Genomic DNA, 21454 nt, shown 5'->3' on the forward strand with positions numbered 1-21454 from the left:
CTACAGGGTCATAAACATCCTTAAAATCCTGACACAGCTCTGAGCCATGAATCCTTCCAGAGCTCCTGAGGGCCCAGGCTTTGCCTCCAGGTCTGGGAGGGGTCACAGCTCATGCGAGCAGGAAGGCCATGTCTACCCCCAGCAGTGTTAACTTTTTCTGCTTTCATTCCACATGACAACTTGTAATGTTAAAACACCCTAATTCAAACCTATTGCACAAATTGTTCCTGTGTTGCTTTGATATGAATCTCTTAAAATCTTTTCCTTTTCTCTCTACTCCCCAACGAATAGCCCTCCTGCCAGCTAAGTGCAGGGGTGGCGGTGACGGGTGGGGGGGATGTCCCTGCCCTGCCTCCTCACCCTCAGTCTTTGGTAGCTCCCCCACCGCACCCCCATCAGGACCTTCCCGTGTGACTTTCCATAGTAAACTGCATTTACAATTCGTTTTTTACATCACGTTTTGAAAGGAGGAAGCCCTGGGTTTAAAAACTCCGCCTATTAACTCATTGCGCAATTCTGAGCCAGCACCTGCACCTCCCTCCTTCACCCATAAAACGGCAGGTTCAAGTCCTTCTACCCAGGATCCTAGAGCCGGGATGAGAACCTTACCCTCGTGGGCACCATCTAGTGGCAAACAAGCGTAACACGCGCTCCCCCCGCAACAGCATGGTCCTGGCGGGCGGATTTTCTCAGGACCTCACAGCCAAAGCTCTGAATAACCACTTCGCCATTATCTACTTTTCCAAAACCAATTGGCTGAGAAAACTTTTCTTAATTAGGTGCTGTTGCACGGCTCTAAATTGTCTCAAACAATTCAACGGAGCCCTTTCTCCAGGAGATGTCAAAGAGAGCAAGAGTGGAACTAGGGGGATGGGGTGAGAGGTCAGGCACAGGATGAGGGATGGGGTGAAAGGTCAGGCACTAGGATGGGGGATGGGGTGACAGGTCAGGCCCTAGGATGGGGGATGGGGTGACAGGTCAGGCACTAGGATGGGGGATGAGGTGACAGATCAGGCACCAGGATGGGGGATGGGGTGACAGGTCAGGCACTAGGATGGGGGATGGGGTGACAGGTCAGGCACTAGGATGGGGGATGAGGTGACAGATCAGGCACCAGGATGGGGGATGGGGTGACAGGTCAGGCACTAGGATGGGGGATGGGGTGACAGATCAGGCACTAGGATGGGGGATGGAGTGACAGATCAGGCACTAGGATGGGGGATGGGGTGAGAGGTCAGGCACTAGGATGGGGGTGGGGTGACAAGTCAGGCACCAGGACTGGGGCACGGGGTATGAGGACAGACACTAGTGCAAGAACAGAAGTGGAAGCCGGTGCAGAGCTGACGCAGGCATGACCTGCAACACCAGGGGGCAGGACCTTCCGTAAGGGCAGCGTCACATGCTGACAGGTGACCCGGGGCAGGTGAGGGCACCTGAATGAGAGATGAAGCAGAGACTGGGGGAAACTGTAGTAAAACACTAATATGGTGAAGCCGAGTTACAACTGAAAGTTTCACAGGTGAAACAGCAACTGGGAAAAGCCCGGTTCAGGGTGACAGAGAAAGAGGAACCCAGGCAGGATGTCTCCGGAAGAGATGGGACATCCCGAGGGATGGGGACCAGTCAGCTCTCGGAGATTCCCGGCCGTCCACAAGGCCTAGTCAGTCTGTACTGACCACCGTTTGCTGCTACAACCTCTCCAAACACGGGTTTCTCCCCCAGAGCACTGTGTGCGGCTGGCCGCGGGCTGGTCCCACACGGGCTGGTCCCTCGCGCCGCTCCTCTGGGACACACGCGGCCCGGGCCGTGGCTGCTCTGGGGGCCGAGTGCTGTGGGGCTGAGCTGGGACTGGACGCAGCCGTGTCCTTCCTGTCGGCGCCGTGGCGACTGGTCGGGCCCTCGGGTCAGCAGGCGGGGGGTTAATCTTCATCCCTTGAAAGGAACCGAGAAGCACGGCTGAGAGAAGGCGTCCCAGAGCAGCGTGCTGGCCGCGATTTTCACCTTCCATATTTGGAGGCTGCGATGCTGGGGACTCACGCACCCTGAGGGACTCCCCTCCAGGGCTAGTCAGCTCCTAGGCACAGCAAAAGTGCTCCTGGAGCTTTTCACATGTAAACGAACCAGTCCAGAGCGCACAGCCCCCCACCTCCTCTGTGGGGCTCTCCCACTCCAGCCTCTCTCCCCCTGCCCGGAGTCCCCCAGGGCAGGTCCCAGGCAACTGCTGACATCACTCTGACCAGCTAATCCTAAACCCATTCCCCTGCCTCCTGGACTCCTTGCCATGGAAACCACCACGAAGGCCCTTGCCCACAGTCTCCCTCTCCCTCTGCCTCCTGACTGGCCCGGGCTGCCTCCCCAGAGGGCCCCTCCTCTTGGGATCGGTGAGAAACAAACTGTCTTTTCAGTGGCAGTTGGTTCTTGGTCTGTTGGCTTCATTGCATCTCTAATGTTCTACCAAGTCTCTGTATTTGGGAGCAAGCAGTGACCTACCTCACCACCGTGTCCTTTGAATCAGGGCGACCTCGGGGCGCAGGCTGTGGGTGCAGACAACGTTCAACGCCCCTGGGTGATACAAGGGGAAGCAAGCGCCTCCAAAAGGGATTTTTGGCAAACACCAGGCCTGGAGAAGCCAAGCAAAACCGCGGCTCTTTTTCCCCCGTTGTTAATAACGCGAGCCTGTTCCCAACACGTTCAACAGAAACCGCAGCCACGAACCCCACCAGCTTCTTTATGAGCTCGTACGAAGTAGGAGACAGCATTGCCTTGTTCAGGCCCCTGAAACAGAAACCAGTATGGAACTGCTCATTTAGGGACTCTTCGGGGGCAGGGAGTGAGCCCTGCACACTTCCCTCCCTGCTCCCAAAGTCCTGTAAAGCTTGCTACATTGCGTCGAAGAATATACCTGCTTCCCCTGGTGACGGCAGCCTGGGCCATGAGGAGGGAGGGTGGGGGACGGCCGTGGCCTCCAACATACCCTTGGCCGGGCAGCTCCATGAGGTGGGTGTTTCCAAATTCATCTGCAGCAAAGCAGGCCTGTGAGTTTGGGCCTGGCCTCCCTGACCTCTCGCTCCTCTGTGGCAGATAATATGCTCCTTTGGCAACACACGCCCTTCATGCTGGCAGCGCCTCCCCCTCCCCGCTATGATCTCCTGCTCCAGCTCACTTCAGGTGAGGGTCAGTAGAAAGGATGGGCCATCTGAGCAAGTCTTTAAAAGGGAGACACACAGCTGGAGAGCACCAAGGTCTGAAATCAGGGCACAGGGCACAGGGCACAATCACCCCGGGCTGCGATTCCCCTTCCTTTTGTTTGAACGGATGCCCCCTGGGGCAACCAGGATAACAGGTGCACCAAGATCCATTCGAGTCATTCTTCTCTGTTCCTAGCGGCATCCGAGGTTACAAATTGCCCCACATACGAGAAGACAGGATCGCAGAAGAGAAAGCCCATCCCCAGCCCGTCTCCTCCTTCCTTTAGGACAAAGGTGGCTTTCCTCCAGGCTCACCTGCGTCCACCCATCACATGCAGCCCTCTTGTGGGATGCGGGTTGCTAGGTGCAGAAGAGACCGTAGGCAGAACGGGGTGATGTGGAAAAAGATGTAAACTATGCAAATTTCTCAGGATTTACTCCCTCCCTTAGGTCTGAAGTGTTTCGTGGTCTCTTCCAGTATGATCATACAGTGAGAGTTTCAAGGAATCTGCAGTCCAGACTCTCCTGTCCATGCATCCTAGGAAGAGATCCCTTAGGAGCAAAGGAGACGGGATTACTTTCCTGTAAGTATTTATCAAGTTCAGCCACATCCAACCTAGGAGCAGTCTTGGTGCCCCTCCAGTCTGACCACAGAGTCTATAGAACCCACACAAGTATCTTGACAAAGAGAATTTAATGCGGGGAACTGGTTACATGAGGTGGGAGAAACCTCAAAGCAAAAAAGGAACAGCAGCTCCCACCCGACGCCTCGGAGAACAGAACGAGGACTCTGGGCTTCTCAGAGCCTATGGGGACCCCCCCCCAAGCTGAGACTGTCTGCTCTGGGGGCTCCTCTGGCGCCATGTGCTGATTCTGGAGGGGCGGGAGGCTGCAGGCGGGGACCGCCCAGCTCCTGGGTGGAGCAGGAGTGGGTGGCGAGCAGAACAGTGGCTCTTTCCTTCTTGCCCAAGGTCTTTCCATGGGTCCTGCCAGCAGAAGCTAAGGAAGGTGACTGGTTGGCAAGGAGAAGCGTGCTTTGCAGAGTCTCGATCCTGGCCTCCAACTCGGGTTTGGAAGAATCTGGAGCTCAGAGACAAGAGCTCCTTTTCCCAGTGGTTTCGTCAATGGAATCAAGGCTTCCCCTTGAAACCAGGCAGCCCCATCACGCCCCAGCAGAAGTGCGTCTGTCTCCATGGCCACATCACCCACCATGCCAGCGGGGGCTCCTCGTTCTGTGGCCCTGAGGTTTGGGTTGAGCTCTCCGGGGACAGGCCATACCCCTCGGATGGCCCTGGGTCTGCACTGAGCGGTCTCAGATGGCCTTGCTCATGTCCGGGGGGCGGGCTTGTTCTCCAAGATATCTCCGAAGTTAGGCTTCTGCTCTCCCACAGAGACAGGGGCATAGGGGGTGTTATCTCCCTCCATGGTTATCCTTAGGAAAGTCCTGGATTGTAAAACTGGCAAAGCCTTTTATTTTTAAGATTTTATTTATCTGAGAGAGACAGCGAGTGCTAGTGCAAGCAAAGGGAGCAGCAGGCAGAGGCAGAAGCAAGTTCTGCTGAGCAGGGAGTCTGATGCGGGGCTCGATCCCGGACCCTGAGATCATGACCTGAGCTGAAGGCAGACCCTTAGCCGACTGAGCCACCGAGGCGCCCCAAAACTGGCAAAGGCTTTTAAAGAAAGATTTACATACATCTGGGGCACCGGCTGGCTCAGTCAGTTAAGTGTCAGACTCAGTTTCAGCTCAGGTCACTATCTCCAGATCCTGGGATGGAGCACTGTTGGGGGAGGCACCCCCGCTCAGCAGGGAGTCTTCTTATCTCCCGGCTCTCTGTCCCTCCCACACTTGTGCTCTCTCTCTCTCCAAGATAAATAAATCTTAAAAAAAAAAAAAAAGTTTATATACATCTCAAAGAGACAGAGAAAAAAATTACAGTGACAAAGATTCTCAAGGAATAGAGGGCAAGTCTGTCTTGGTCACAGATTGGCCCAGGCTTCCTCACAGGGCGGGCTCAGGGTGCACAGAGACAGAACAAGACAGAGACACAGACACAGGGACAGACAAAGAGAGAAGGAGCTTCAGAACTTCTGGGGCCTACACTTGGAACCCCTACAACCTAACCTCTCCCACATTCTTTCCATCAAAGCAAATCACAGGCCAGCCAGAGGAGGTGACCGTCCACCTGCCTGCACCCCACCACGCAGTATTTCTCCAGGCCCCTTGTGAGGTTGGGGAACAGCGGAGGAAACTTCTGCCCACATCAAGAGGCCTGATCTGATTTGTACTTGCTCACCTAGGGACCAGAAGACTCAGGGCTACCCTGCTTCTGCGCCGGCTAGTACCGTGGGGTAAACCAGCAGGGGACTCCGCGCCCCCACTGCTCCTGAAGTGGGTTCCTGGGCCACAGCCTCCACGACACCCAGCAGTGGGCAGGGGAAGGGGCGGCGGCACAGACGACACATGTGGGAGCCCTGCGGCTGTCCGCTGCTGGTGGCGGTGGAGCAGAGCACGCATGAGTGCCCCGCAGCCCCAGGCTGAGCCTCAGCTCAGCTCACGCCTCCGACCCCCGCCCCCTGCCCCATCGCCCTGGCCACCCCTGCCAAGGCGGGCCACCTGCCCCAGCCTGCGCTCAGCTCTGCGCACACTGCAGTGTGCACATCGTAGCATCCGGCCTGCCCTGCCGGTGCCTGGGCCAGCAACCAGACAAGCAGGCCTCAGCACAGGACCCCATGTCAGTACCCACCCCACGTGCTCCAGGAAACTTTGTCCCCACTTTCCCTCTCACCGGGGAACCAACTTGGGTCCGGGCATTGCTTGGATTCCTCCAAAGACTTTTTGACTGGAGACCCTGGTTTAGCTTGGCCCGTGGAAGCGGGGGGAGCAGGAAGCCCAGGGTGGTTAGAACTCCGAACAGAGCAGGCCATTCCCTGGTCCCTTGATCCAGACCTGCAGGGTTCCTATGTGGACCCCAGGCAAGGCTGTATTTCCCACTACCACTGGCAGCTTTATGTGCCCATAAATCCATTTTAAACTTCAATAGTGGGAAACCCAAGCAATGATCCTATAAAACGATTCCAGCACCTACCTGTGTTGGATGGACGCAAGCACCCCTCCCCCCATGGCCACTGATTGCCAGTGCAGATCCTCACGGAGATTTGTCTCTTTCCTCTGTGTTACCCTACCCTAGCATCCGCAAAAATTAAAAAACAAATCCCAACAGAGGATTAGCACTGTTTCAATGCACGTACCAGTGCCAAGTATTTTTCACACATGCTGTCCTATGCAATCCAACAGCCCCTCTCTGTGACCACAGTGTCTGATGTCTGGGGTCCCCGGAAAGCCCTGGCACCTTCATCCCTCCACAGGCCTGTCTAGAATGCCAGCTGGCTATGCCTGTGTCTGGGCCGGGTCCAACAGGGAGCCTGCCCGTGCTGGGGATGCGGTGTTGGCAGGTCACTAACTCTCCCCCGCCGCCCTCCGTGCACCTGCTTGTCTGTCCTCTCCCATCCTGCAGGCCTCGGCTCCTCGGTGTACTGCTTCACCAGAGGACAGCGCCTCTGGGGGTGGCTGGCCCTTTCTGTGCTCCTGCCTAGCTTCCTGGTCCAGGGCCTGAGCTATCTGTGGTTCCAGGCAGACGGGCACCAAGGTCATTGCTTGTTGCTCATGCTACCCCCCCCACCCAGCTGGGCGGGTGGAACAAGCAGCTTCCTTTCACCTCTGGAGGGTGAGTTCATCCGTGCAGGAGGATCCCATGTATTCTGCCCTTGGGGCATAGAAGATCAAGGTTGGAAAAAAGCTCACAGCCACCACTTTGAACCCCTGCTCTGACAGGCGCCCCTTCTTCCAGCCTGTACTTCCCTGAGCACATCTATCATCAGGAAGCTTCTTCTAGAGGCAGCTGTGACCCTTCCAAAACTTTCGTTTTGTTTTGTTTTTATCTTCAGCCGAATTCTGTCTTGTTCTTGTTTTAATTTGTTGGTCATGGCTTTGGAGCCATAGAAAGTGCCTCACTGAAGACCGTTGCATTTAAACCCTTACGACCTCAGTGGCAGAAGGTGATGTAGATTTAGCCACAGATGAGGCCACGGAGCTGGCCTGGTGACATTTGCATCAAGGCTTTATTTCAGCTATCTGAGAGCCAAGCCCAGTTTCTTTCCATAAACAAAGCAGCCTGGGCGGGCCTGGTGCCCAGAAGCTTCACCTGGGGTTCGCCTCTGCAGGTCAGCTGCAGTTCTCCTCTGCAGGGAGCAGCTGGAAGCAGGGAGAGTCAGGAGACACCTATCTGTGAGTTTATGTAAGTGGCCGAGTTCAGCTCTTAGCCACCTCTTCATGCCATCGTTGCCAGGAATTTTAAAAAAGGGGTGGTGGGTTTGGGAAGTTTGGGAATCGTATCAGCGAACCCTGCAGCTCAGGCGTTTGCTAAGCCCTAGATGCGAGGATCAGAAGGGTGTTCAGAAGGTGCAAGTTTGAGATCTCGGGCGTGCTGCTGGCTGCGCTTGGTGGTTTATGCCTTCAGCCCGTCCCCAAGGCCTTGTCTGGAGCAGCTGACGTAAGTTTTCTGGTTTCTTAGCTGAATCTGAAGAAGGAATGATTCCTCATGCAGAATCAGTTTCAGAAAGGAAGGAGTGCTTTCCACCCAGTGTAGAACTCAAACAGGAGGTAGGATGCTTCTAATAAAGACATCAAGTAACCTCCCCCAAATTCACGGGGCCCCACAGAGCTAGAGCCCCCTCCATCTCTGAAGTCACCCAGAGCACATTTGCAGCCGCAACAATTGTGCTTACAGCTGGGCCTTTGTGTTCAGGGAGTGTGGTTCCTCTGAGAAGATGGAACTTGTACTTGTGGGAAGAGAGCAAAGATGGTTTTTTGCTCAGACTCAACCAAGGATTCACGGCCTTCCTGGGCACCATCTACTATCGTAGGGATCAGCCCCTTCCCTCAGCCCAACCCAGGAGGACACTTATTAAGGGCTGGGAGGCCTGTATATGACCTTCAGGACTGATAACCAAACATCTGGTAACCCAAAAGGTGAGTTCAGTGAATGCCAGTCACTTGAGAGAAGCTTCCGGAATAACTGCCTGATAAGTCTGCCTTCTGGGGTCGTGTGCAGGGATGGGGCTGTGTCAGGCTCAAGTCATGTCTGTATTCACGCTGCTCGTGTCCGCCTGTGACTCCATGTTCTCCGCTTCTCCGTGCTCCCTCGAAGTTTCATAAACGGAGCTCTGAGTTTCTGGTATGTAACAACCCTGAGGTGAATGAGGGAAGAGAGTCATGAAAACTAGGCCTCAGGAAGAACAACTCGTCAGCTGTATGTCTTTTTATTTTAAAAGTAAGGGGAATTTATGAAAAACACGTAATTTAAAAGGAAAAAAAGATACGAGAAAGGCCAGGAAGAGGAACGGTAGGCCAGAAAACAGGATAAAGTGAAAACGCACAGTTGTTCACTGGGAGCCACAAATTTGGCTCTAAGGGTTTTTTAAAATTCAATTAATTCTCATATAGTGTATTATTAGGTTCAGAGGTAGAATTAGTGATTCGTCCGTTGTATTTCACACCCAGGGGCTCATCCCACCATGTGCCCTCCTAATGCCCATCACCCAGTTACCCCACCCCCAAAGCACAGCAAAAGAAACAGTTACCAACATCAAAAGACAACCTACAGAATGGGAGATGTTTGCAAATGTCTAATCAGATAAAGGACCAGTATCCAAGGTCTATAAAGAACTTATCCAACTCAACACCCAAAGAACAAATAATAGTCAAAAAATGGGCAGAGGACATGAACGGACATTTCTCCAAAGACGACATCCAAATGGCCAACAGACACATGAAAAAAATGCTCCACATCACTCATCAACAGGAAAGTACATATCAAAACCACAATGAGAAATGGCCTCACACCAGTCAGAATGGCTAAAATCAACAACACGAGAAACAACAGATGCTGGCAAGGATGTGGCGGAAGGGGAACCCTCCTGTGCTGTGTTTGGGAATGCGAGCTGGTGCAGCCACTCTGGAAAACAGCATGGAGTTTCCTCCAAAAGTTGAAAATTGAGCTACTCTACGACCCAGCAATTGCACTACTGGATATTTACCCCAAAGATACAAATGTAGTGATCTGAAGGGGCATGTGTACCCAAATGTTTATAGCAGCAATGTCTACAATAGCCAAACTATGGAAAGAGCCTAGATGTCCATCAACAGATGAATGGATAAAGAAGATGTGGTATATATATGCAATGGAATACTATGCAGCCATCAAAAGAAATGAAATCTTGGGGCGCCTGGGTGACTCAGTGGGTTAAAGCCTCTGCCTTCAGCTCAGGTCATGATCTCAGGGTTCTGGGATCAAGTCCCGCATCAGGCTCTCTGCTCAGCAGGGAGCCTGCTTCCCCCTCTCTCTCTGCCTGCCTCTCTGCCTACTTGTGATCTCTGTCTGTCAAATAAATAAATAAATAAATCTTAGAAAAAAAATGAAATCTTGCCATTTGCAACGACATGGATGGAACTAGACAGTATTATGCTGAGCAAAATAAGTCAGTCAGAGAAAGACAATTACCATATGACCTCTCTGATATGAGGAATTTGAGAAACAAGGCAGAGGGCCATAGGGAAAGGGAGGGGAAAATAAAATATGGCTCTAAGTTTTATAAAGAGCCCAGCAGGCATAAGAAACTAGGTGGTCTGCAGTGTTTCTGAAATTTTTGAAGTAAAGCAAACACACAAACAGAAATCCACTTCCTTAGAAGAAAGCTTTGAAAGTTGAAATAGAAAGGAGCCGATCTGATCCTCCATCCAGAACGGGCCAGTAGGGTTCCCACAGAGAAAACTGGGTGATGAGCTGCCCTTATACCAGTCCACCCCAAACTCTGGAAGTCGGTCTCTCATGGCATCTACAACGAAGTTTCAGAGAAGTGCAGTTTTGCGAAAGCACCTGTAGGAGGAGCCAAAACAATTGCATTTTGCACAGTCCTGCCTAATGCTTAGGAACGGAGCGTTTTAAGTGACTTTGTAACCCAATGCAGAAGCATCTGCTAATAACGGAGAAACTGACAATACATGAGCCTCTTGAGGCAAAGCAGCTTACGAGAATACAAGCACTTATAACATAAATGTATGTTTTATTCCAAATGCCTCTAGTTGTTGATGTGAAGTCTGACTCTATTCAGGTAACCCTGACATAGTGATCACTCGTTTAAACAGTCAGCCACTTTTCTCCATTCGGTTGTTGTATTTCCACTATAATGCTACATGTTGCCCACATCCTTTAAAAAAAAAAAAGTCAGAGCCTCTAAATTCATTCGGAGCCTCAGCATGGAGTGTTGGAGAAATGGCTGCCTCATCCCAACTTAGGACCCGTCCTGGTTTGGAAATTTTTTTCTTTGGTGGAAACTTAAAGTTCTTAAAAAGAGAGTCGAGGTGAACTTTCAGGCTATGTAAGGAAGGCAGGCTCCACATAGACGAGTAAAAATTTAATATTTCAAAGTATGTAAAACACTTTTGCCGTGCTCAACGTCACTCAGCATCAAGGAAATGCAAATCAAAAACACAGTGAGGTAGCACCTCGCACCTGTCAGAACCCCTAAAATCAACAACACAAGAATCCTGCTGGCAAGGATGTGGAGAAAGGGGAGCCCTTCTGCTCTGTTGGTGGGAATGCAAGCTGGGGCAGCCACTCTGGAAGCAGCATGGAGGTTCCTCCAACACTTAGGACTACCGCGTGATCCAGCAATTTTCCCGTCTGCGTATGTACCTGAGGAATCGAGAGCAAGGTCTGGAAAAGCCATTTGTACCCCGGCGCCCGCGGCGGCTGCATGTGCAGCAGAGCAAATCGACAGGTGATGAACGGAGGAACTGTGGTCTCTACCCACAACGGGGTGTTATTTAGTCTTTAAGGAGAAGGAAATTCTACAGCACGGGTGAATCTTGAGGACTTGAGGCTAAGTAAAATCAGCCAGTCCCACAAGGGCAAATATTGTATAATTCACTTACACCGGGTTCTTAGAGCAGTCAGCCTCCCAGAGACAGAAAGTGGAACCATGATGGGGAGCGTGGTGGGGAAAGGGGGCGCTAATGTTTAAGGGGAGCGGAGTGTCAGTTTTACAATACAAGAAGAGTTCTGGAGCTGGATGGTGGGGTCGAGGCACACCATTGTGAATTACTACAAATTATTAATAAGCTATTGAATTGTAGGGTTAGTTTAAATTATGTTCATTGAATAAATCATCAATACCACTGAACTGTACACTTAAAATGGTTAAGATGGCCAGTTTTAGGTTATCTGTATTTTACTGCAATTAAGAAAAAAAAAAGATTAAAAAAAGGAACAGCCATAGCCAAAAACCTTGAGCTATTCACAATCTCAGGTTCAACATCGCCAAAAAGCGTGAAGATGGAGGACGGCCGGCGGCGTCTTCAAGCTGCAAGCCCGTGATGGCTGTTCTCGATGAAGCGGGCGCGTACGGCTTTTTACTCAAGCTGTTAGTGGGGACAGATCAGAGCTGGCCGAGAAACTTCATTCCGAAGTTAGGTTAATAACGGTGTTTCCAAGGCTCCGCTCAGAGTATTTGTTCCTGAACCAGCTAGAAAGCTTACACCCGCGTCCACGCAGCAGGATATGCTGGGTGTGCCTTTGCTCACGTGTGCAGATGCGTGTGGCAGGAAGGCCTGGACACACGTGATGGAGATGTGGGCTCTGAGGCCTGACCGGGGACGCAGCTGCAAGCAGGCAGCTCAGGAGAACAGAGAGAGGGTGTCGGCTGCGCTGGGGGACAGCCTGGGGCGCTGGGGGACCAGCCACCAGGCATCACCACCGGGAACTTCTTAAAAAGGCAAGGCCTCGAGATGCACCCGGACCCATGCGGCATCACAGCAGCCGTCCCGTAATTCTCCAAACGCATCTATTTAACCAGAAATTCTGGGCCTAGGGCCTAGCAAGTGTACTTAAACAGACATTCAGGACGTGAGTTCCAAAGCTCACGTTTGGGAACGCTGGCACTGGCGCGGGAGCCCTAAGGTCCGGGCTGGGGAGGTGGCAGGCCCAACCCGGCGGGGCAGGGGCACCCGGCAAACAGCCGCCCCCCTGCAGAGGCCGAAGGCCCCACAGAGGTGTTCTGCTCGGAGAGCAGTGTGCTCAGGCCGAGAATTTTCTAGATGGGAGCAGTGTGGCCAGAGACAGATGAGGCTGGGTGACCCAGGGACTTGTGTGCAACAGGCAGAGGAGTTTGGCTTTTACCCTCCAGGCATTGGAGACCGAGTGGGAAGGTTTCTTTGTTTTGTTTTTGTTTTCTGTTCAGTTAGCCACCAACATAGAGTACATGGTTAGTTTGTGTGTCGTGTTCAGTGATTCATTAGCTGCATGTAACACCCGTGCCCTCCCGAAAACCTGTCCCCCGGCTACCCCATCTGCCCACCCCCTCCCTCTGAAACCCTCGGTTTGTTTCCTGGAGGCCAGAGTCTCTCATGGTTTGTCTCGCTCTCTGATTCCCCCCTTGAGGTCCCCCTCCCTTCCCTGTGGTCTTCCGTGCTATTTCTTACGAGGATTAAGCAAAGAAATACACAGTCAAATGAGGCCCTTAGGGAGATGGCGGTGGGGACCGTAGAGGCGATGGGACATAGTGGGGAGAGACGGGGGGGGGGGGGGGGGGCGGGGGCCAAGGCCAGCAGCCAGAAGTCCAGGTGGGAGCCAATGGGGACCCAGAAGGAGGCATTAACCCAGGGACGGAATCTGACAGGAGTTCCTGACCAGTCCTCTCCCGCCTCCGTCTTGCCTCAGCTGTGACCCCGGTGCCCCCAACAGTTTCCAGTGATGTCACTGGCTGAGTTCCTCCCTCTGGCATGAGACCCAGACACCCCGTTCACAAAACCAGGTGGATTGCTCTCCCCCTGGCTCTTTATTTCTTAGAAATGAGACCCAAGGCCCCAGCTAGACCAGAAGGGGCTCAGCTCTCCAACCCCTACCTCACTGTCCCCAGCATGGACCCACCACTTCCGTGGCCTCTTCCTGCCCCACTGCCCTCCACGTGCTCCCTTCGGCCTTGCTCCCGTCTGCCCGTCCGAGGCGCGGGTGCCCCTTCTTGCGGGGAGCCCTCCCTGACCACGCTGTCGTCGGGCCCAGGCTCCTTCCACCACGATCCACAGCTCAATTTGACACGATTTTCTTTCTGCTTCAACTTTTCATGGGCATATGGCACAGAAGCCCTAGACTTCTGGAGAACATCTTTCCTTTCCTTCTTGCCTTCTGTCTCCAGCAGGTGCTAAAAACCCAGTGAAATTGCTCATTGGACTAGTGAAGGCTTCAGGGAGGGTAGGAAGAGGGACCCTCACGGCAGGAGAGGAACGCTACACCCCCCGCTGCTCACAGTCCTGAACTTCTCTGTTGTGGTTGTCGGGTTTTTTCTGAACATTATCTTTGTGTCAGAGAGCACAGCTTCAAAGACTCAGTAAGAAACCGGTTCATGCCAGGATTCCAAGTCATGAAAAAGGAACATGTTTCCTTCAGCATCTTTCCTGGGCCCCTGGGAACCATGAATAAACCCGTTTCAGAGAGGACCCCCTCCTGCTCTGGCCACAGACCTGCTGGCCAGGGATCAGAGCCAGGCGTGTCATCAGTATCGGCACAGGCATAGCCAGAGTCCTGGGGAGGCCCTGAGGGAGGGAGCTTCTCAGGTGACTTTAAAGGTACATCTTGCTCTGAATCAGGAGCCGATCAATTAAGGTGAACCCCCTCTTTTTCTTAACTTGGACAAGACAGACGTTCACAGTACCAGGTGGCCTTGGTACAGTACCTTGTCCTCCCTGGTGGCCCGGTTCCCACGTGTGTTTGTTTCTGAACTCTGGCTTGTTTCTGCCAGGCCCGAGCACCGCGTGTGTCCCTCATGTAGGCTGCAAGCCCAGCTCCCCTTCCCAGTCCCCAGGTCCCGCCGCCCCCAGATTTCCTGCGTCTGCTCCTTCCTTGCCATCCCCTTGTCCCTTTCTCACGCGGGCCTGCACCCCTCACTGCTTGCAGTGGTACGTGCGCTTTCTTCCGCTCTTCCTTCCCCCAGCACATGGGCACACGTGCACACGCAACACATGCACACGTACATATGTGGGCGTGCACACAAACACACTCACACACGCACACACACAGCTAACAAACCCAACAGGCTGGTGGCTTCCAACAGACATTTATTTTCTCAGGATCTGGAGGCTGGAAGTCCAAGTCCAAGGTGCCGGCAGGTTTGGCTCTCGGTGAGGGCCAGCGTCCTGGCCTGCCGACCATCAGCTTGCCGTGTGCCCACGTGGCCTTTCCCTGCACGTGAGCAGAGGACCGAAGAGTGAAAGGGAGTTCTGGCCACTCTTCCTCTTCTCATGAGGACACTGATTGACCAGGGGCCACCTATGACTTCTTCTGATCCTAATTACCTCCCAGAGGCCCCACCTCCTAAAACCATCACACTGGGGACTAGAGCTTTGACACAGGAATGTTGGAAGGACGCACTCCGTCTGTCACATGTACACACATGCGCAGCCGTCCTGTACCCCAAACACACCATGCGGAGCTCGGCCGAACACATTCTCCCAGGGCGAACTCCAGGCCTTCTGATCTGAAACTCAGGCCTGAACCACCTCACAGGCCCACCTCCGCCTCACCTCCCCGTTACCCTCCAGCCCCCACTCGTGTCCTCAGGGAGCCCCCCCTTCCTTTCCTTGTTCAGCCCCAGTTTCAGAGACGCACACAGTTCCACGTTCTGTGGCCATAAGGACGAGAGCTGCCTCTTCTCCCCTTGCTCTAAAGCAAGGACAGCTCGATGCTTGGCAGAACACATTTGTTGAGCCAATGAGTTCCCGTCCCAAGAAGTTCTGGGGTGTCCGAGGCAGGTCAGCGTTGGTCCCAGACCTCGCAGGGCCCAGAGCTCTTCCCGTCTCGAACGTGGGGGGTTGTAGGGCCTGAAGCAGCCACTAAAAACACAGGGAACGGGAGGTTCACAACCATCTCCTTCGACACCTCCTGAACTCGCATTGCCAAGAGCAAGGGAGAGAAAAGGCAGCTGGCACTTTGGGGCACGGGTTTTGGGATTAGGAGCTTGCTTTGAGACTGTGGCTCCCTCTTCCCTGTTACCAACCCCCTCGGCTAAGGACTGACACACTCCACACCTGTTTTCTTGCCGCACATTGAGAACGTGGCCTCCCGGTGCTGCTGAGGTGATTATAAGATTCACTCACTTCGCGGGGTCGCCTGGGAGGGTTAAATAAGTAACATGGCACGTGAGAACTGACACCCCAGGGCCATTAATGGTCATGACAGGGAGAAGGACTTTCAGGGGAGCAGACCCTGCAGGACGGAGCCGTGAGCAGAGGGAAGGGGCAGGAGGGGCAGCTTCTGTCCGGCAGTCGGGGGGTAGCCCCCTCCTGCCTTTAGAAGAGTCCCGATCGGCTGATCAACCCTGCAGGCCTTGGGGCCCACAGACAACACAGATACATGGTGTTGGACATGACATAGACCCTCTCCAAGCCTCAGTTTCCCCATCTGAGAACAGGAGTAACGGTGCCCATCTCGCCATGCAGGAGGACGAGGAACACGTGGGCCCGGCCCCCCGGAGGCGGTGCGGCAGCTTCGAGCCCGCTCTGCACGCGCGAACAAAGGTGAGGGATCGTTTGCAGAGCACAGTGTCCCCCTGCCAGTGTGCTGACAAGCTGGAGGGACAAACAGGAAGGGTCTCCATTTGCCGTCTGTCACTGTCCTCTCTCCCCAGAAGTCCAGGAGGGCCTGAGGTGAGGAAGGAAAACAAGAACTTTGTCCTTCCCAGCGGCTGGCTCGGTCATGAGACCCCCGAGGTCAGAGCAGGTAAGCGGGAAGGGGAGAAAGCAGACCCTGGCGGAGAGCAGGGGTGCCGAGCGGCCCTCCCCCAGGTGACTCACAGATGCCTTCAGGCTCAGCTCAGCTGGCTCTTGGAGCCCCGGACTCCACTCACAGAGGGGACCTGCATATCCAGAGTCACCAGCCGGTGGCGCTGTTCATCACCGCCAGCAATGTTGCCTGCAGGCCCTGATCCCTGGCTGGCTGGTCCAAGCCTCCTGCCAACACCCCGTAAATGTCAGGCCTGTCCCTCTGTCCTTTTCATGGACCTCCACCCTCCCCAACGGACACCTTCCCTAGAAGACACATGAGCCTTGACCCCGAACGAAAATGACTCCTTTGGGGTACATTACATTGTGCTGGCAAAGAGAAAGTTGTTATTGTTCCAAAAGCCAGAAGACCACAGAGTACCTGGAAATCCACTTTCTAAGAAGGATGGGCCTGGGGGCTTAGAGTAGCTCTGGTTTTTAATGGTTAATGGTTTTGCTTAAAAAGCAAAAAGTGTGGCCCCAAGGTCAAAGCAGGATCTTCCGGATTTCCTCTTTCATTGATTCACTTAACAGAAGTATGAAGCATTTGTGTTTTTGTAGGTTCTGTGCTAGGACTTGTTCCTACCCTCCTATGACCTCTTGTTCTTGTCTTCAGGTCCTGGGAGTACTAACAGAATTAGGAGTGAGAGCGGACATTTTGGTCAGGGTCATCATGCACCAGACACTGTTCTAAGCTCATGAACTGTCCTATTTCTCACAGCACTCCATGGAACGAAACCCATTTCACAGATGCAGAAACTGAGGCACAACAAGTCAGGCATCTGGTGAGACAGAGGCAGCGTTCAGACCCGGCTGGTCTGATGCTATGAGTCCAGCCATAACCAACAAGCCACACGGCCCGGTGGTGGGTCTGAGAGCCTTTGAGCTGGGAGGGCCTCAGGGCTTCGAGGCCCCCACTTCTCCACCTGCCTGGTTGTTGGAGGCACTCGGGGAGCTTTTGAAAGTTGATTCCCAGGTGCCTTGCCAGGGATTCGGGCCCACAGGTCTGAGGGGGGTCAGGTGGTGCTGACGGCCAGCCTGACTGAGAACGCCTTGCCTCACCTTCCCTTCCAGAGGAGGCAGCCGGCCTCTGGATGAATGTCAAATGCCCTGGGAGCCAGATTGGACCTCTCCCGCTTGTTACCGGCTCGCCCACTTAAGCGTGCACACACCGCGTCCTCCGTGTGCTGGAAACAGACTCAGACGCCGGAGTGTGGGCAGGTTGAACCTCAGTGGCCTCAAAGACCCCAACCCATGGATGCGAGCTCTGTATGGATAAAACCCCGCAGGAACACAAGAGGCAGAGAGAGGGGCGTCAGAGAAGGCTTTACACAAGGTGGCATTCCAGCGGGTCTCGGGGGGAGGAGCCCGGCAGGAAGAAAGGGGGGTGAGAAGGGGGGGGTGCAGAAGCAAAACGGAGCATCAGGCCGCCCGCAGGAAAGTAGCGTGGGCGGCCTGAGGTGAGCAGTGGAAGGTGATGAAAGAGAAATCAGTCAGTCCATCGCGGCAGTCAGAGCTGACCAAAATCTCATTTGTGCCAAGTGTTTACAGGCCGGGCTTGAGTCCGAGTCAGGAAGAGGGCTTCGAGATGCCTGTCTGCGTCAGGTTTGGTCAAGGAGAGAGGCTTTTTTGGCGGTGGTGGTGTGTCGGTCAAGGTTCTCCGGGGAAACAGAGCCGCTAAGACCTGCAGAGATGCGTGAGATGATATTTATTATGGGAACAGCTGCGCGCGGTGTCGGAGGCTGGGGTAGGCCAGGGTGTGCCTTCTGCAAGCTGGAGAATGAGGAAAATGTGGTGTAATTCAGTCGGCGTCCCAAAGACTGAGAACTAGGAGCTCGGATGTCCAAGGGCAGGAGAAGATGGACGTCTCAGCTCGAGAACAGAGAGAATTTGCCCTTTCTCCATGTTTTTGTTCTATTCGGACCCTCCACAGATTGGACGAGGCCCACCTGCCCTGGTGAGGGGGGGAAGGGTCGTGATCTTTACTCAGTCTATTGATTCAACTGCTAACCTCTTCTGGAAACCCTCACAGACACAGCTCAAAATGACGTTTTACCGGCACCCGGGCGTCCCTTAGCCCAGGCAGTTTGGCCCGTCCTGTTAGCCAGTCACCGTGGGAGCAGCAGGTTGGAAGATGACTCTGGAAAGGAAGACTGGGGACGCCTTGTAAACAGGTTTGCCCGCGTTGTCAAGAAGTGGGGTCTTGGTGCCCCTCGGGTGAGAGGGGGTTACTCCCCAGGTGTGTTAGGGAGGGATGACAGGGTCTGATCTGCAGGTCACCAGGTGGTGGGAAGGACAGACTGTGGACAGGGAATTAGGACAGAGGAAACCATAGGACCCAGACAGGAAGCACTAAGATCAGAACTGCCAGGAAAATGACAATAAGGACAGAAAAAAGGCAATGGATTTGAGACAAACTTAAGAACTTGACTCAGCAGAACCAGCGAGCTGATGAGATGCGGTTAATTTAAGGAGAGAGAAAACCTCTAAGTTCCTTGGACTGGGCCCGCTTTGTGACCCCCCCACGCCTCGTCCCCTGAAAATAGTCGGAGAGGATCTGACGGGTCACTCGTCAGGCACCCCCAGCCCCCGCACGCTGCAGGCTGCCAGCCCCTCGGGTGCGCCCTCCCGCGCCTACTGCAGGTTTCTTGCTGTTTATAACGAGCGCCTTGAAGCCAGGCACTTGATCTAGTACAACAGGAAACTGGAAATAACGTGGGAGGTCACTGGAATGCTCTGTTAAAGAAATTATTGCCGTAGTCAACACTTCTGATCAAAATAAATTAAACTGACAACAATGTGATTAAGATGTTTATGCACAAAGGAAGTGTTGTTGCTGCTCATGGAAATTCCTTGATATGGCTTTTTTGATGGATATATTTAACCTTTACTTGGGTCTTGTTTTTGAGGTGATTCCTTGCCTCCCCCCACCCCCAGTTTTGGAGCCCATCGGCTGGCGTGTGGATGGCTCTGTTCTGAGCATTTGATCCAGTCATTTGAAAGCAAAATCAGCATTTCTGCAGGACACACGCAAACACATGCAAACACACGCACACCCAGAGAGCTCAGTTAGAGCTGCCCGAGAGAAAGGAGTCCTAGTATCAGTAGGATTAAACTTTGTTACTACGTTTTTCAGGTTAGAACCACTTGCATCTGCTGGAGCCCCCTTAATTCCGGGCAAATATCAAGCTCTGGTACTCCAGCTACAGCCCCTTTCGGGATGCAGTTATATTCCTGTACTCAGGACTCTGGAGTCTGGAGTTGTCAGGCCCCGGGGGACGGGGCGGGAGGGAGGAGAGGTGGTTGCAGAACTTCGGAGAACATAATAACCTCATGTTCTTCCTTTTCTTTTGTCTCAGGCAGCATCTCACTGGTCATTTACTACAGCCTACAGCCCCCCAGCTCCACAGACAGGTGGCAGGGCTGGTGTGTCAGGGCCACCCCTGTCTGGGAGTCGTGTGCCATCCCAAGGGGAGGTAATGCAGGCACGGAAGCCCCTCCCCGGGCCTCGGCTCCAGCTGGGGAGAAGCTGGGGAGCCTAGGCACTCGCCAGGGAAAATGTCACGAGTTCACCCGCCAGGGAAAGGTCCCCAGCCCACTGTGGGGACCCCCCAACGCTGGGCTAGAAAGCCAGACTGCTCTGGAGGATCCTTTCCTCAGTCACCATCACTGGCTGTTGGTGTGACTTGCCCTAAAGACACAGGAAATGTGTCTAAGATCGACACAGCCTTTGGAGAAGACAGTCCTGGCCACTTTCATCTCCTGGCTTTGGGGGTGAACCAGCCCTAACCACAGTAAGGGACACCCCTGTTTTCCCAGCCAGAGCTCCCACTGTTACCCCAGGACCCCTGTCCTCAGAGAAAGGCTCTGAGTTTCAGAGTGTCCTGACCTCAGAAGCGGACCTGTTGGAAACCTCCAGTTTCGTCCCCTTTGCCAGTGACAGTCGGGACCCAGCTCCTGCCCAGAAGCAGTCCACAGGACAGAGGGAGCACAGCCTGGAGGAAGGAGCCGGCGCTCTTTCTCCAGGGCGGGGCAGGGGTGCGGTGGGCGGAGAGGAGGGGAAGGACCAGAGGGCTGCACACTGGGCTTCAGTGCCACGGTGGAGGGGGGTCGGGCAGGCAGGCAATTCCGCCGACATCCCACTCCCCTTGGCTGGCCACGCGGCCCTTCCCTGCTGCCATGGCTGACATCAGCTCAGTCCTAGGCCTGGGACCTTCCAGAAGCTTCCGCCCCATCGTAGGCTGCGTTGGCAGAGCCCTCAGCAGCTCAGAGCATGGGGAGCAGCAGGAGCCCACGTGGGACTGGAACCTTCCTGCCACTGCTGGGACACGAATCTCATGGCCAAAGGTGAGCCTGTGGCCTGCAGACAATCCTTGCCTCACGTCCGCTCCCAAGTGTGAGGCTGCCCACCAGGCCCGCTGACTTTCTCCATCTGACCACAGGCCGGTCACACAAGTGGGTCACTGGATTTGAGGACAGGAGAATCCCATTTCCGACACCTGTACCCCCAGAGCACCCCCCGCCCCGTCTGGGCCTCAGTTGGCTCACCCGAAGCCTGGGGGAACTGGAGTGGACTATTTCTAAGCATCCCTGCAAACAGCGCATGCGCGTAGGGCACACTTCCCATCACGGTGTGGGGGAGGGGAGGGGCTTCCAGGAAAATCGTCGGCTTCCTTTTATGAACGATATGATCCTTCTTTTATTTTATTTTACTTTATTTTTGTGACCCTGGCTTCTAGGAGATGCGAAGGTAAGGCCCAGAGTTCTGTTTTATCCTGTGTTCCTGGTACCGTTCGCTTCTGCTGACACTGAGGGGTTATTAATCTCCGGAAAATGTGTTTTTCCTGCATCGTTTTATGATACCTTGTGGGAAGATCCTAAACACACAGCCCTCCTTCCCCAGGCCCGGCGGCCGGCAGGGATGAGTCAGGTGGCTCCTCTCCACCCCGACCTCACACAGCATCGCTGCGCTCCCTCCTCCGCTCCGTCTGAGATGCTATCTGTGGTCTCAGCTTTCCCCTGAAGTGGGTTCTTTGTGGACAGGTGTTTCCATCACTTCCTTCAGAGCTGGTTGGAAAAGTGCGGTCAGAAGCCACGGAAGCAGAAGGCAGTGCCCACCCGTAGGGCTGGGCACTGTTTGTGGCTGGTCCTTTCTACCTGTGCCAGACACCTCTGGGTTCAGGGACAGTGCAAGTCCCAGAGAGGAAGTGCAGTGTGATTTTGCAGGGAGCTGTCAGCTGTCATTGTCCCTGTTGCTGGCCACAGACGGCAAGGGCAGAGAGCAGACCGAGGCTCCAAACTTCTGGCACCAAAAGTAGGAGCGCCCAGACTGCTGGCTGGTGGAAGGAGTGCCTGCGATGAACCAGAGCTGGACATCGGGAAAGCAGGAAAAACT

The 21454-nt window shown here is 54.1% G+C and overlaps 1 protein-coding gene and 1 long non-coding RNA gene across 2 annotated transcripts; both read left to right on the forward strand.

Moving 5' to 3' along the window:
* Nucleotides 1-3105: 3105 nt before the first annotated feature.
* Nucleotides 3106-4498, forward strand: LOC116581669. The gene is made up of 3 exons (XR_004282156.1): nucleotides 3106-3168; nucleotides 3639-3772; nucleotides 4160-4498. It is a non-coding gene; the product is annotated as an uncharacterized LOC116581669 (long non-coding RNA).
* Nucleotides 4499-6578: 2080 nt separating this feature from the next.
* XKR5 (XK related 5) lies at nucleotides 6579-20263 on the forward strand. Its single transcript, XM_032328917.1, is given in 9 exon segments — nucleotides 6579-6586; nucleotides 6642-6835; nucleotides 7410-7473; nucleotides 11556-11669; nucleotides 15711-15816; nucleotides 19286-19756; nucleotides 19759-19906; nucleotides 19909-20097; nucleotides 20100-20263. Coding segments are annotated over 9 exon segments (1458 nt in total).
* Nucleotides 20264-21454: the final 1191 nt, after the last annotated feature.

Source organism: Mustela erminea, chromosome 21 (assembly GCF_009829155.1).
Source record: "Mustela erminea isolate mMusErm1 chromosome 21, mMusErm1.Pri, whole genome shotgun sequence".
Taxonomy (NCBI): Eukaryota; Metazoa; Chordata; class Mammalia; order Carnivora; family Mustelidae; genus Mustela; species Mustela erminea.